At 33.5% G+C, this 16,722-nt stretch overlaps 1 protein-coding gene across 2 annotated transcripts in view; it reads right to left on the minus strand.

Annotated features, from left to right (window-relative positions):
- prickle2b (prickle homolog 2b) overlaps window positions 1-13,524 on the minus strand; it is a 147,341-nt gene extending 133,817 nt beyond the window's left edge. Inside the window, exons 1-2 of one of the 2 annotated variants that reach the window (XM_030134688.1) lie at window positions 13,395-13,524; window positions 11,627-11,712 (exon numbers count right to left, since the gene is read on the minus strand). In XM_030134688.1, coding sequence (XP_029990548.1) covers window positions 11,627-11,712; window positions 13,395-13,439 — 131 coding nt within the window. In that variant the 5' untranslated portion in view covers window positions 13,440-13,524. Of the gene's footprint in view, window positions 1-11,626; window positions 11,713-13,390 lie in introns of both variants that reach the window. The other variant, XM_030134690.1, reaches the window with a different exon arrangement.
- Window positions 13,525-16,722: the final 3,198 nt, after the last annotated feature.

Below are 16,722 nucleotides of genomic sequence, written 5' to 3' on the forward strand. Positions count from 1 at the left end.
AAGGATATCAGAATTTAATGTTCTTTGCAGTAAATCAAAGAGATAAAATTGGTGTTGCCATTAATTATAGGCATAATATCATATTATTTTTCTTACATTAAAACCAAGAAGAAAATTTGGAGTCATTATTTCTAGGTTATTACGCTATTATTTTTGAGTTTGATGCTCTTGACTGTTAATATCTTCAAGGCAATTTTTGTATTTTGTACCTTGTAAATCCATCTTTGGAACCTTTGGCAGGCCGGTTTTGGCCCCCAGGCTGCATGTTTGATACCTGCGTTGTAAAAGATGACAGTGTTGTCCATGTTCACTACAGAGCTTCTGAACATTCAAATACTACTTTTGGGGCACTTCCAAAATTATTATTTTGTGATTTAGTGATTTATCACTATTTATTATAATATCATCCTCTGTATTTTGTGTTTTCTCAGTTTAAATAATGTATTTTCCTAGGTTTAATTCAATGACAATGTAGATATTCAGAAAAGCTCAGATTAAAGTTGAGAGTTATAATATCAAAAACTGGAGAAAACATGTCCTTTTCAACAAAATATATCATTTACTGAATGTAAAAACAAGTGTCTCCATCCACTGTCATTGATCCAACTCCATGGCTTTTACTGATGAATCAATGTTGTAGATGACACTGTTTCCACGGTAACTACGGAGCCTCTGAACGTCCAAATGGGCCATATCTGATGACCATGAAAAGATGACAAACTGTATTTTACACCAATTATTTACATGTATTGATAGGATTAGCAGATCAACAGGAACAGGAATAAAACACTTTAGGTCATATTGGTCAGCAGTGGCTGTTTGGGTCTTCATGGGTTAATCCACACTGGTCAGTCCAGATGCATGAACCGTAAACTGGCCTTGGTCAGTACAATAAACCAGCAGCTCTAAAGCAAACTCTTCTTGCAGAGAATGAGCTCAGACACCCTGCAGACAATGCAACTTTCAGCCACGTCACATTCTTTTAGTCACCAGACGGACTTTTTGTCACTCTTTTTTTTTTTTAAATACTTTAAAGTTTGTAGAGAGGTGCTCTTAACATCTACAGAAAATTCTTAGAGGTAATGTTTGGGTAGGCCCGGGTGATTCTAAATGCGCTGCAGTCACTTCTTCTCCTGACTTTCAATGAGAAATGCCTGAACAAACTCAGTCAGCTTACTATAAAAGACCAGCCAGAAACAACTCCAGGAGGTCAGCCGAGTGGAAACATTATATAGCCATAGAGGCACTAGGGGAGAAGAGGAAAACAGACACAAAAAAGGTGCCTGTACTATATATATTTTTTCAGTGGAACATCAGTTTGAATCTTCAGGAATTACTAAAAAGAATGAATGAATGAATTTTTATTATTGTGTCTTGTATAAGAATACACCCAGCCCTTACATGGGCTTAAAGACACCAAAAATACAAACCAAAGACCACATACCATCCAACAGACACAATAGATATAAACAAGACAATGTACTGACCGATTTAAACAAACACATCTGCTGCTGTTTCCAGACTTTACAAACAAATAATGCTAATTTATATACATTTGAACTAAACAACCATTTCATCTTGTCATCATCAGTGTTCCAGAACATATCAGGGTTTCGGATAAACATGTCATTAAACAAAGAGGCTCTCAGTTCATCATATACAGGACAATACAAAAGAAAATGGGATTCGTTTTCCACTTCCACCAAATCACACAGTCCACAAAGTCTGTTTTCTTCTGGGATTTGGGTAAATCTCCCAGTTTCTAAGACCAAGAGAAGGATTCCTGTACACAACTGAGTAATAGGGACCTTTGATTCCTGGTCATATTTGTGCTGACATAAAAGTCTGTTTTATACGCTGCAAAAAACAAAATCTTACCAAGTGTATTTTTCTCATTTCTAGTCAAAATATCTCATCACACTTAAAATAAGACATAATCGCCTAAAGCAGGGGTGTCAAACTCATGTTAGTTCGGGGGCCACATAAAGCCCAATATGACCTGCACTGGGCCGGATCATTCAAATAATAACATAATAATACATAAATAATATCAATTCCAAAATTTGTATGTCTAATTTCTATGCTTTAGAGTGAAAAAAGTAAGATTATATTATTAAAATTTATTGATTAATTGAAATTTATTTTTTTTTTAAAAAGTGCAATTTTAACAATTTATGCCATTATTTGGCCTCAGCTTCTCATTTATACATGTTCATTACAACGTACAGATCACAGTGGATCTACAAATACTCAAAACATTTATTAACAGAATATTGGTAAAATTACTCTTAAATCTCTTAAGACATTTCAGGTTTTTCACATTTTTTGTAAAAGGCTAGTCTGTAAATGTTAACATTTTTGAGTAATTTTACTTTTTTTACACTAAAACAAAGAGAAAAATATGTGGATTTCGTTATTTATACTTTATTATGATAGTATTTTACTGGTCTGACCCACTTTAGATGGAACTGAACTCAATCTATTTTGACTTCCTTGATTGTTAATATCTTCAGTGTAATTTTTGTATTACACTAATTCATCCTGCGGGCCGGATTGGACCCTTTGGTGGGCCGGATTTGGCCACATATTTGACACCCCTGGCCTAAAGAGTAACTTTTCAGTGAGATATAAGAACTTCTTTTTAGACAATAGATTTGAAAAACTTATTTCAAGAAATCTCACCAAGATAATTTTTGCTTATTCCATTGGCAGATTTTTTTCTTAATTCAAAGTTTTTTTTTTTCTTAACTCAATATTTTTTTTGCTTATTTCAAGCAAAAAAACATCTGCCAATGGAACAAGTGAAAATTATCTTGGTAAAATTTCTTGAAATAAGATCTTCGAGATCTATTGTCTAAAAATAAGTTCTTATATTTCACGTACAAGCTACTCTTTAGGTGATTATATCTTATTTTAAGTGTGATGAGATACTTTGACTAGAAATGAGAAAAAGACACTTGATAAGACTTATATTTTTGCAGTGGATGTGTTTTTCAGTTGAGTGTATGTCCACAGCTTCAGTTTAGCAGGATCCCTTTCACCCAGTTTTCATCCGAAGCAGACATTAGGTTAGCTCTGACCTTGTTAATGCTACATGAAAGGTTGTTGTGGAATATATATTGAAGTTGTGCTTCTGCAAAGACAGCTCTGACCTCTGCTGCCCAAGACGACCTTGTCCTACTCCAGCCAAATACTACATTTATAAATCAAATGGTGATTATAAATGACCAAGAATATGTACCAAAAGATACTAATTTTAACTCCTATGTATTAGTAGTTTGTGTTGTTGACATGCAGCTTGTGTAACATTCTGATGGTGATGGAAGCTACTGTCTACAAAATAAACAGTCTGCAGTGTGATATGTAACATTTGTGCATGTTTGTCTTGGAGCCTGTTTTGTATTGGGAACCGGCCATTTGTTGTTAGCTTCCTCAATTTACAAGATAATAACAGTTTTCATTGCCTACATCCGTGTTAACAGCATTTACACTGATTTCTATGTGGAAGACTTGGGTCTGTTTATCTGGCAAAATTCTAACATTGGACCCTGAATTCTTCAATATTTATCATCTGCGCTTCACTATCATTAGTTTGGAAATGGTATTCTGCCAGAAAAAAACAAACAAACAACTGAATATTATTGTTGTGTAGAGACTGATTCTCATTCTTACTTTCCTTCCTTCTGCTATTTTTGCATTAACAACTACACCCTGAAAATAGCAAGTTTGTGCTGTTTTCTGTTAAGGGGATTTAATTATCTTAATACAATGTGCTTCCTCGTGTGCGTATATTCCACAAAAACAGTCTCTCTCCTGACACTTGACAAAGGCACTGATCCAGCATCCTCCACTCAGCGCCGCCAAAGAATTAGCCAAACAACCCAGATAATCTTTATTCTATTTAACCCTTTAACAACAGCAATCACTCCCGCGCTGAAATTAAACCGTTTGTAACACCTGAACCCTTTATTTTATCCACAAAATTCAAATGGCATAAGAAAGCTGAGATGCTGAGCTTTCCAACACTATATAACACTTTATGGCAGCAGTGTGGGACTCTATTACAAGTAGAAAGGAATACGCCTGGAAATAACAAATAATATGAAACCATAATGTGGATACTGAATGTTCAAGACCAAAAAGCATGTTTGAGCAGATGCAAAATAGTTTAAAGTTTATTTCTGCAATCTCAAAAAGTTTCGTTTTGGACATTTACAGTTATTTCTGATAATAAATATGCTAAAAACTTCAAGTTGTTTTGTTTTGTTTTGTTTTGTTTTACCAAAACACACTGTTTTAAGCATTTATTGTTTATAATAATGATAATTATTGGCCAGATACTGAAAGTTAAGTTCTTCCTGAAAATAAAGGTGCAAAAGAATTAGCAAAAATACATTTTCTGACACTTTTATTGCAAAGAAAACATGGAGACACCTTGGTGGCCTGTTATAATGGCAGTCCTAAAATTAAGAATGATAGTGGAGGGTGTCCATCTACCAAATTGACACAGTACGACCAAAGTGTGGGGACAGGTCTGGTTATTTTACAAGACTATAGAGCAGTGGTTCTCAACCTTTTATGGCTCGTGATCCCATTTTAACATCACAAATCTCTGGTGACCCCAGACATTCAAAACACAGACTTTTTTTTTTTTTTTTTGCTAAAATTAATTTGTCTTTGATCATGTAATAGTTTCCTATACTACACAGGTGTCAAACATGCGGCCCGGGGGCCAAAACTGGCCCGCCAAAGGTTCCAGTCTGGCCCACGAGATGAATTTACAAGGTGCAAAATACAAAAATTACCCTGAAGATATTAACAGTCAAGGGCATCAAACTCAAAAATAATAGCGTAATAACCTAGAAATAATGACTCCAAATTTTCTTCTTGGTTTAATGTGAGAAAAATAATATGATATTATGCCTATAATTAATGGCAACACCAGTTTTTTCTCTTTGATTTATTGCAAAGAACATTCAATTCTGATATCCTTAAATAATAAAATGTCAATAACCTGAACAAATATGAACAACCTGGAATGTCTAACGAAAAATAAGTGCAATTTTAACAATATTCTGCCTGTTTTGTGTCTTGGTAGATCTGATCTGTAATGCACATGTAGAAATCATAAGGTGAGGCATAATATTGTACTAATAATAACATTGTACTTGTTTTTCTTCAGAACTTTAATTTTTTTTCGTTACTCACATCTTTTTTGTTTTGGATAGAAATAGTTTCATCATCTAATATTGTTTTGTTTTTTTTTGTTTTTTTGCACTAAAAAATTTGGAGTTGTCATTATTTATAGGTTATTATGCTATTATTTGACTGGTCCGGCCCACTGGAGATCAAATTGGGGTAAATATGGCCCCTGAACTAAAATGAATTTGACACCCCTGCTATACTATGTTGCAAATAAACATTATTTTCAGATGACATTTGTGCTATATAATGTATATTATTATGGACGAAATTAGAAAAGCCAGGTGTAGATTACTGCACAAAGTGAGAATTTTCTTTTCCTTGGTCAGGATATGTACAGCCAGTCCAGCTTGGATTTACAAGGCTGAAAATTAATACTGAACAAACAATAACTCAAACTATGAATTATGAAAGAGCTGCAGCATCTGAAACTGACCACAATGAACATTTGACAGATAAACAGTACCACAGTGCTTCAGTTTCAGCTTCAGAGTTTGTCATGTCTTTTAGGGATTGGGATTGTCTCTGTCAACTCACCACATATTTTTTTATAAGTAAGTTTTTATTTTTATCAGTTACTAGAAATTTCAGGCGACCCCATTTGAATTCCAGGAGACCCCACGTGGGGTCCCTACCCCAAGGTTGAAAAACACTGCTATAGAGTTATTAACATCAACAAACAACTGACACCTAGCACATTAGAGACCCCTGCAGTATTACATATTGAACCTTTAAAGGGGTCATATTTTGCTAAACCTTCTTTTATTAGTCTTTGGTTCATTTATTTGTATATTTGGACTCTAATAATTCATAAAGTTTAAATTTGAACCCTTCAGGTGCTGCAAAGCTATCTTTATATTCATTCCGGCAAAAATCAAGCAGATTTCTACAACCTGTTTCAATTCATGCTTAATTCATTATGTTTTTTTAACTAATGACGTCATGACATTTGCACATATAAGGTCAAGACTTCTGATGAACATTTCTCCAAGTACGCCATAATTGTTTATCAGCAGCAGTGGTTGTAGAAAAAAACTGAAAATATGTCCAAACTTTGAACCAATTAGTTAAAATGTTCAGTTGTTAGTTGTAATGGGACAGAGAAGCACAGCCAACAACCTGGAGGGGGTGGGGCGTGAAGTGGCTCATTTGCATTTAACCCTTTCATGCATAGCGGTCACTACAGTGGACAGTTATTCTACAGCTGTTCTCTTGTATATTCATGGATTTTATTATTTTAGTTTCATATCAGCCAACACAATACACAATACACTGTAATTGATAACATTATAGTAACTTGGCTTTTCTTGATAAACCCGATCTAACATGTTTGAGTGTAAATCAATTCCTTGTTATCGTTATTAGACTTTAATTAACAACAAAAGTTCTTTTTTTTTTTTGGTATGAAGAGACTAGTATTGGAGTTCACTACAAACAAAAAGTTAAGGATATTTCTTTTTTTTTGTAATTTTTTTTGGGATCATTTTTGCCATTTGTAAATAAAATTACGTCTGGTCATTAAAAAAATGTGCTTCAATTCAATTCAATTCACACACAAAAAGTAAAAAGTGCCGTGCAAAAATCCCAACTGAAAAAAATAGCCCCAAAAATTTTTAAATATCCATAACTTTCTGTTTGTAGTGTATGTTAAAATGCAAGAAAACATCAAATTAGCAGCATTTAATGTTTTTATTTCATAGTTTTCACACTGTATATCTGTAGATACACGTTTTGTTGCTTTAAAACTTAAACGCACATTTTTGCAACTCCATGAAAAATAGCTTCATAAAAATAATAATAATAATATTCTCATTGTTTTTTAAATGCCTAAAGAGGAATAAAGAAAAAAATCTTGATTAAGGTTCTCATAATTAATGCATGAAAGGGTTAAAATGACCTTTCTGGTGTCATTACTCAGAAATAGGGTTGAAGATGGACCTGTGGAGCTGAATTAATGAAGAATTCAGACCCAAGCATAGCATTTACAGTTTATGTAGACCACAGGGAAATGTTTTAAAATGTATAATTCCATTTAAAAAAGCAAAATATCACTCCTTTAACCCCTTTAGCCCTATCGGCCCACCCGCAGGCCTAAAAAATTATATTAATATTCATCTACTATAAAAATATAATAAATCAGGACAATGGATGTTTTTTTCAACTTTTGCTCAAAGTTTAGAGCCTAATGTTAATAAAAGTACATCAAAAGTGTATTTTAGTGCAAACTTTAATGTTCAAACATGATTTTTAATCTTTGTGGGGTGAAATATACGCTATTAAAAATCTCCGACACAAACGATTAATTTATGCATATCATTGTCAATCCAGCCGAAAAAAAAACAGGCGAGGATAAAAAAAAATTTAATTTCTCTTTTAGTTTGATACAGTTTACTCAGGCATAGTAATAGATACAATATTTTAGACAATGGGAATAGATTCTGTGAGGTCTCTACAGAACATCCATATGAACCTTATTATTGTGAAGTAATTCTTCATTTACTTTGGGTATGTCTTTTTAGGTGTTTTTCCCCTGAAAATATGGTCAGGGTTAAACAGGTTAAGCTTCATACCTAATTAGGATATGCTTCATATTAATTTATCTTTTAACAAAAGCCATCAGCAACAAACAAATAACATCTGACATAAAACCAGAGGAGAAAGTACGTGCAGACCTCGTGCATGTCCCCACTTCTAACCTCAGGGTAACCTTAAGTCCACCGCATTCCAGGACACACTGTTGTGACCATAGCATGCTAAATTAGCAAAGGTATGGTGAAAACACATGATTTTTTTTTTTTTTTTTTTTTTTTTTTTTTTTTGAGAGCTAGCAGGAAATACTTTACAGAACTGGCCAATTTCTTCTCAGAAACAAAGACTGCAGCTATAAAACAGTGTCTACACACAAAGCCAGGCTCCGCAGGTCTGTGTCCACTGACAACATGTTATTTCTGTTTGTTGGAGGGGAAAAAGGTTGACTTTTTTATTGTGAGACTGCAAAGACAGACAATTAAAGGCTGCATTCCTGAGCTGGATGTTGCCCCTCTAATAGTTTACTTTACAGCAAAACAGGCTGAATGGACTTTATGGTTCAGGCCCTCCCCCCTTTTATTGTGGATACCTAATAGACGAGAAAATGTCTGACAAATACAAGGCTGTTGTTAACCTCAGAGTTTTTTTTTTTTCTTTTGACAATGTACACTGAACAAAAATATAAATGCACGACTTTTGTTTTTGCTCCCATTTTTCATGAGCTGAACGCAAAGATCTAAAACTTTTTCTATGTACACAAAAGGCCTATTTCTCTCAAATATTGTTCATAAATTTGTCTAAATCTGTGTTAGTGAGCACTTCTCCTTTGTCCTTTGCTGAGATAATCCATCCACCTCACAGGTGTGGCATATAAAGATGCTGATCAGACAGCATGATTATTGCACAGGTGTGACTTAGGCTGGCCACAATAAAAGGCCACTCTAAAATGTGCACTTTTACTGTATTGGGTGGTCCAGGGGGGTCAGAAAACCAGTCAGTATTTGGTGTGACCACCATTTTCCTCGCACAGTCTTCTTCATGAATTCTCTGAAACACCTTTGGAGATGGCTGATGGCAGAGAAATGAACATTCAATTCACAGGCAAAAGCTCTGGTGGAGATTCCTGAAGTCAGCATGCCAATTGCATATTCCCTCAAAACTTGTGACATCTGTGGTATTGTGCTGTGTGATAAAACTGCACATTTTGGAGTGGCCTTTTATTGTGGCCAGCCTAAGTCACACCTGTGCAATAATCATGCTGTCTAATCAGCATCTTGATCAGCCACACCTGTGAGGTGGATGGATTATCTCAGCAAAGAAGAAGTGTTCACTAACACAAATTTAGACAGATTTGTGAACAATATTTGAGAGAAATAAACCTTGTGTGTACACAGAAAAAGTTTTAGATCTTTCAGTTCAGCTCATGAAAAATGGGAGCAAAAACAAAAGTCGTGCATTTATATTTTTGTTCAGTATATTTATTAACGCCTTTTTTATATACACACATACACTTGTAAATATAAACACATGTAGACCTCACAAACAAAGGCACCTGCAACATTACAAGTGTTACAAGTAAACACACACACATACACACACAAAAAAAAATTACAAATAAACAATACACATACACATCCCAAACTTCTCAGTCATAAACATTTGTACATAATTTAATGCCCTGTTACAATTTACAGATATTTGAACTCATTAACCCTGTTGTAAGTTTTACACAACTGAATATTTATTCCTCCTCATTGTCATTTGCTAAATCAACATTTTTAATAAATATCTTAAAAGGTTCCCATATTTTTTCAAACATATCCTGCCTACCTTTTCGTATGTAAGTCAGTCTCTTCAAAAGAAAAGTTGTCAACATTTACTTCACCCAGTAAGTAATCTTTGGCCTGCTGGTCTTTTTCCAAAACATTGCAATGAATTAATACTTGTTCACTCTGAGTTTGTTTTTTTTTTGTGAAAAATAATAGTTTCATGTGACTTTTCTGTGTTCATGAGGAGACACGTTATCATGAAAAACTCTGCTTTGCTGCACACTGAACACAGGTGTAAATTAAAAAAAAAAAAAAAAAAAAAAAAAATCACTCTGTTCAGTTTTCCTCAGATTATAGGTTTGGACGTCCCTTCAAAACTAATCCTCAATGGATCAAGGCAAGCTGCTCATTGTTTTGAATTATCACCATGTAGGAATTTGTAATCAGAACATGTAGTGCCTTGGGGTTTTGTTGTTTTCACAAACTCAGCTGCCACTAAACTGTAGACACGCTGGTATTTCTCACATTTCCGTTTAGTCAATACTGCTAATAGTAGTGTGACTCTGTTCCAGTCTGATTAGTGATTATAAGAGTCAGCAGATAGTGATCCACCAACAGTGTGTGTGTCTGACTTCAGCGCCTCCTCCAGCAAATGTGCAGCTTTGTGTATTGTGTTTCTCCAACAGAAACGCACACATTAGTCACACTCTTTCACATACTAACCCAAACCACCAGCACTTCACTTATTTATTTATTTATTTATTTATTTTTACGATTCGTAGCAGGCTTTACTTCACAGCATGAGCAAAATTACATCCACCCTGATGGGACACTGGTGACTGCTGAATGAATGGTCTTTACATAAAAAAAAATCAGCACTTCCTCATTGTTGAATGCATGGCCAGAAATGTACACATGGGTCATACACATTTTTCAAGGTCAAATTCAAGCACTTTTCAAGCATAGTGATAAAAAGTAGAAAAAAATAAGATGTAGATATGTATTTTACCTCATTCAAAATTTGAAAATAACCCTTTTAAGGGTTATTTTCAAATTTTGAATGAGGTAAAATACATATCTACATCTTATTTTTTTCTACTTTTTATCACTATGATGTACATTGTATTATGCTATAAACATTTAAAATTATGTTTTACAATGGCAAAAAGTTTAGAAATTAAAAGAGAACACAAAGTTTTATCCAAAAAAAGGGAAGCCGCTTGTCATTTTTCAGACACACTCACACCGAGACAAAGACTAAGATAAAAATGTACCAGGAGTTGACCTGAGAACACCTGGGAATTTTGTTTTTTGACATAAAGTTTTATTTTTCCAAATGTATCACCTCTCTGTAAGTAGCTTAGGTTATAATTCAAAGCACTTTCAAGCACTTTAACTAAAATTCAAGCACTTTTCAGACCTTGAAAACACAACACTGCAATTCAAGCATTTTCAAGGTTTTTAAACACCGTACAAACCCTGTATATAAAAGCCTGTAGTTATGTTAGGTCACAATGCAGAATGGGTACCTTTGCAGCAGTGTTGCAGTACTGGTTACATGTCATAAACTGATATGAGTTATTTTCTTTAACCCATAAGGACCCAGTGTGACATTTGTGGCATTTCCCAAATGAATTTTTCTCTATATTTAGCCGTCCTCAAGTGATTTATCCCCATTTGTTGTACTGTTATCTTCTGTATTTGGTGTTTTTTTCAGTGAAATCAGGTATTTTTCTACATTTAATTTACTAATCATGTAGATGTTCATAAAAGCTCAGAGTAAAGTTAAGGAATATTATATGAAAAATAGAGAAAACGAAAGAAAAAGTGACTTTTGCAGCAAAATATATCATTAATTGAACATAAACCAAGTGTGTCCATCCACTGTCATTGATACCACTCCATTGGTTTTACTTAATGAATCAGTGTTGTAGAAGATGACGTTGTTTCCACGTTCCATGTCTAAATAGGTCATTATCTGATGATGAACTGCATTTTACACCAATCATTTACATGTATTAGTGGATCGACAGGTATTAAATTGTTTATACCAGTAGATGGTTTTGGTAGATGGTGGATGTTTGGGTCTTTATGGGTTAAAGCAGGGGTGTGATGTGATGCTTTACCTCCATTTGTGCAGGGCAAAGCCAGGACACTGTTCTCCACAGGTGATGCAGGGTTGACCTCTGTGTGGTTCGTCTACAGGGTTCAGCTTAGAACAGAAAGAAGCCGGAATGTGTTGGTTACACTTTGTGCAACACTGTCTGCTCCTAGTTTCTTGTTTGGGTGACTATTTTTTGCAGTGCAGTAATGTGACAGTTTAACACATGCTTTACATTAACCTTCATATGAAGCTTAATTAAATCCAGGATGAAGACAACAATTTCATTAACCCTTTCATGCATAGTGGTCACTCCAGTGGACAGCTACAGGGGTTGGACAAAATAATGGAAACACCTTAAAAAATCAACAACATATAATTTAATATGGTGTAGGTCCGCCTTTTGCGGCAATTACAGCCTCAATTCTCAGAGGTATTGATTCATACAACTTGTGAATTGTTTCCAAAGGAATTTTAAGCCATTCTTCAGTTAGAATACCCTCCAACTCTTTTAGAGACGATGGCGGTGGAAATCGACGTCTTACTTGAATCTCTAAAACTGACCATAAATGCTCAATAATGTTGAGGTCTGGGGACTGTGCCGGCCATACGAGATGCTCAACTTCATTAGAATGTTCCTCATGCCATTCTTTAACAATTCTAGCTGTATGGATTGGGGCATTATCATCTTGAGGTGAAGGTGTTTCCATTATTTTGTCCAACCCCTGTATTCTACAGCTGTTCTCTAGTATATTCATGGGTTTTGTTGTTTTAGTTCCATATGAGCCGACACAGTGGACGCTTATGCATCATCCCAAACACTGCAATTCATACAATTACTGTAACTTTACTGCTCTTGATAAACCTGATCTGCAGTAACATGTTTGAGTGTAAATCAGTTGCTAATTGTTATGAGACTGTAATTAACAGTTTTCTGAAACTTTTTTTTTTTTTTTCTTTTTTTGCATATCCTCCTGAGACCCAGCAATGCATTTTATAGGGGACAAAAGTTTGACAGTTTAACTAAAATGCTGTCCATTGCAAAGGACATTCCATTTAAAAAATCAATCAATAAATAAAAATTATTTTAAAAATGTATCTGAAAAAAACTGTTGCATTATGCAGTTTCCAATCAAGACAATTTTTTTGTGTAAAAAAGCTAAAATTGTCAATTTCCTGGGTCTCAGAAGATATTATCTCCATGAAATGAGTAATAACTAGTATTTGAGTAGGATCAAATGTGAGAAAACATTAGATTAGTGGCAATAAAAATGTTTTTATTTCATAGTTTTCACACAGTATATCACTTTCTGATGATGAGTTTTAAATACATGTTTCTTTGCTTCAAAAATTAAACACATGGTGTCCAGCTGAGTGGACATTTTTGTGACTCCATGAAAAATAGGTTCATAGAAAAAAAAAAAAATAATTTAAAAAAAAAATTCAATTGCATTGTTTGTTTTTTTTTCATGCCTAAAGAGGGATAAAAACACTCAAGAAAAAAAATATTGACTAAGGTTCTCATACTTCATGCATGAAAGGGTTAACACTTACATTTAGCAAATAGACATGAGTCTGTTTTAATCAGGTGACAGAACTCATGTCCCAAATGGTTGGAGAAAAAAAATACTCTAATGTGCAAGTAAATTTTAAAATGCAGCAAAATAGGAAAATTGTGCACACTGGAAAAAAAAAAAAAAAAGCCATGCGTAATTTCTTTCTACGAGAGCGCAATGGGAAGTGGATCCGTACGTAACGCATCTCACCAAACCTAAGTTAAAGTGCGTACCTACCGATCTGCTGCTGGAGTCTCTGTTTTTGTAGCTGCGACTGAACATGACAGGCTTCTCCCGAGGATGGAAAAGTACAACCGAGACGAATGGAGCAAAGTGGAAACTGGAGGAACAGGGCGCGTTCGTTTAAAAAAAAAAAAAAAAAAAAAAGTCCCTATTCGACTTTCCAAATTCTCCAAGCCCTGGCTGTTGTTGCATGAAGCCCCTTCATTGATGAATGGAGCCTGTCTGTTCCGGGACAAAAGCCCCGCCCCGTTAGAATCCAGCCAATAGGGATTAATGTAAATAAAATACTTATAACGGCACAAACTTTAACCCATAAAGACCCAAACATCCAACTGTTACATCCCAAAATGTAATTACATATTTGAACCCTTTCATACACGAATTATGAGAACCTTCATCAAAATGTTTTCCTGAGTGTTTTTATTCCTCTTTAGGCATGAAAACAACAATGCGAATGAAAATTTTCTTCTGAAAAATAAATAAAAAAATAAAATAAAATAAAAAAAAATAATTAAAAATACTTTAAAAAAAAAAAAAAAAAAAAATCTTATGAACCTATTTTTCATGAAGTTGCAAAAATATCCACTCAGCTGGACACCACACGTTTAATTTTTCACGCACAGAAACATGTATTTACTGATAAACTGTGTGAAAACTTTGGGGAGGGCTTGTGATTCTGGGGGTTTATGCTCAGGAGAGATCAACATAATTTTACCAATTCATGTCAGAAAAGATATGTAGTGTCTCAAAACTTTAATAAAGATACGTGTAAAAAAAAAAAAACCAAAAAAAAAAAAAACAGAAAAGAACAACAAAATCCATGAAAATACAAGAGAACAGCTGTAGAGTAGCTGTCCGCTGTAGTGACCAGTATGCATGAAAGGGTTAAACACGATATTAACAATTTAGAATTTGTTGTAAATTTGTTTATCTTATTTGGAAAATTTCATATACATAAAAATAAATACACTAAAACATGCCAAAATTTTAAAATCTTCCTATTGGAATTTGAAAATTATATTAAATCTTTAGAATTTATCCATAATAAAAAAGCTCTAACACCCCGGCTATTTATAAATAATTATTTAATACTGACTGAACTCTTTGTTGTATTTATTTATTTATATTTGTTAGATGTATTATTTTTATTTATTTATTTACTTTTTTATACTATTATTTGTATATTATGCTTTGTATCTTTCATTATTTTCTTAAACTTTTATGTTCAAATGCTTTTTCCCTTTTGACATCTTGTTGTTTGTTCACATTTTTGTACTGCATAGTTAAATGTTTTCAATAAAGTTGGGGAAAAAAAGTGATTCAACCACAAAAGAAGAGAAAAGTTAAAAAAAAAAAAAAAAAAAGACCCAAACATCCACCGCTGACAAAAACTATCTATTGATGTAACTGTTTAATACCTGCTGATCCACTAATTCAATTAATCCATGTAAATAATTGGTGTAAAATACAGTTTGTCATCTTTTCATGGTCACCAGATGTGAGCTATTTGGACGTTCAGAGACTCCGTAGTTAATATAGAAACGATGTCATCTTCTGCAGCATTGATTCACCAGTAAAACCCATGGAGTTGGATCAATGACAGTGGACGGAAACACTGGAATTATATTCAGTTAATGATAGATTTCACTGAAAAGTCACTTTTTCTTCAATTTTCTCTGTTTTTGATACAATAACCTTAACTTAAATCTGAGCTTTTATGAACGCCTGTATTATCATTCAATTAAATAAAGGAAAATACCTGATATACACACAAAAAAGCACAAAATATAGAGGATAATACTATAATAAATGGTAATAAATCACTTAAGAAAAGCCAAATAAAGAGAGAAAAAAAAAAAACTATTTTGGAAGTGTCACAAAAGTAGCACTGGGTCTTTATGGGTTAATACCTGTTGATCCACTTATCCTATCAATCCATGGAAATAATTGGTGTAAAATACAGTTTGTCATCTTTCCATGGTCATCAGATATGACCCATTTGGACATTCAGAGGCTCCGTAGTTACCGTGGAAACACTGTCATCTTCTACAACATTGATTCACCAGTAAAACCCATGGACGCACTGGGTTTATGTTCAATTAATGATATATTTGGCTGAAAAAGTCACTTTTTCTTCAGTTTTCTCTGCATCTCATATAATAATCCTTAACTTAAATCTAAGCTGTTATAAACATCTATATCATAATTGAATTAAATGAAGGAAAATACATGATTTACAAAAAAAAAAAACAACACTAAATATAGAGGATAATATTATAGTAAATGACAATAAATCACTTAAGAAAAGTCAAATATAGAGAAAAAAAAACTATTTTGGAAGTGCCACAAAAGTAGCACTGGGTCTTTATGGGTTAATACTTGTTGATCCATTAATCCGATCAATACATGTAAATAATTCAAGTAAAATACAGTTTGTCATTTTTTCATGGCCATCAGATATGATCCATTTGGATGTTCAGAGGCTCTGTAGTTACCGTGGAAACAACATCATCTTCTACAACATTGATTCACCAGTAAAACCCATGGAGTTGGATCAATGACAGTGGATGGACACACTGGGTTTATGTTAAATTAATAATATATTTTACTGAAAAAGTCACTTTTTCTTCAGTTTTCTCTGCATCTGATATAATAATCTTTAACTTTAATCTGAACTGTTATAAACTTCTATATCATAATTGAATTAAATGAAGGAAAATACATGATTTACAAAAAAAAACAACAACACTAAATATAGAGGATAATATTATAGTAAATGACAATAAATCACTTAAGAAAAGTCAAATATGGAGAAAAAAAACTATTTTGGAAGTGCCACAAAAGTAGCACTGGGTCTTTATGGGTTAATACTTGTTGATCCATTAATCCGATCAATACATGTAAATAATTCAAGTAAAATACAGTTTTTGATCTTTTCATGGCCATCAGATATGATCCATTTGGATGTTCAGAGGCTCTGTAGTTACTGTAGAAACAACATCATCTTCTACAACATTGATTCACCAGTAAAACCCATGGAGTTGGATCAATGACAGTGGATGGACACATTGGGTTTATGTTCAATTAATGATAGATTTAACTGAAAAAAGTCACCTTTTCTTCAGCTTTGTCTGTTTTTGATATAATAATCTTTAACTTTAATCTGAACTGTTATAAACTTCTATATCATAATTGAATTAAATGAAGGAAAATACATGATTTACAAAAAAAAACTTTAATCTGAGTTTTTCTGAACATCTACACATTAAGTGAATAAAATATAGGAAAATACACTACAAACGAAAAGTTAACAACATTTCTT

The sequence above is a fragment of the Sphaeramia orbicularis genome, chromosome 5, assembly GCF_902148855.1.
Source record: "Sphaeramia orbicularis chromosome 5, fSphaOr1.1, whole genome shotgun sequence".
NCBI classification, from domain to species: Eukaryota; Metazoa; Chordata; class Actinopteri; order Kurtiformes; family Apogonidae; genus Sphaeramia; species Sphaeramia orbicularis.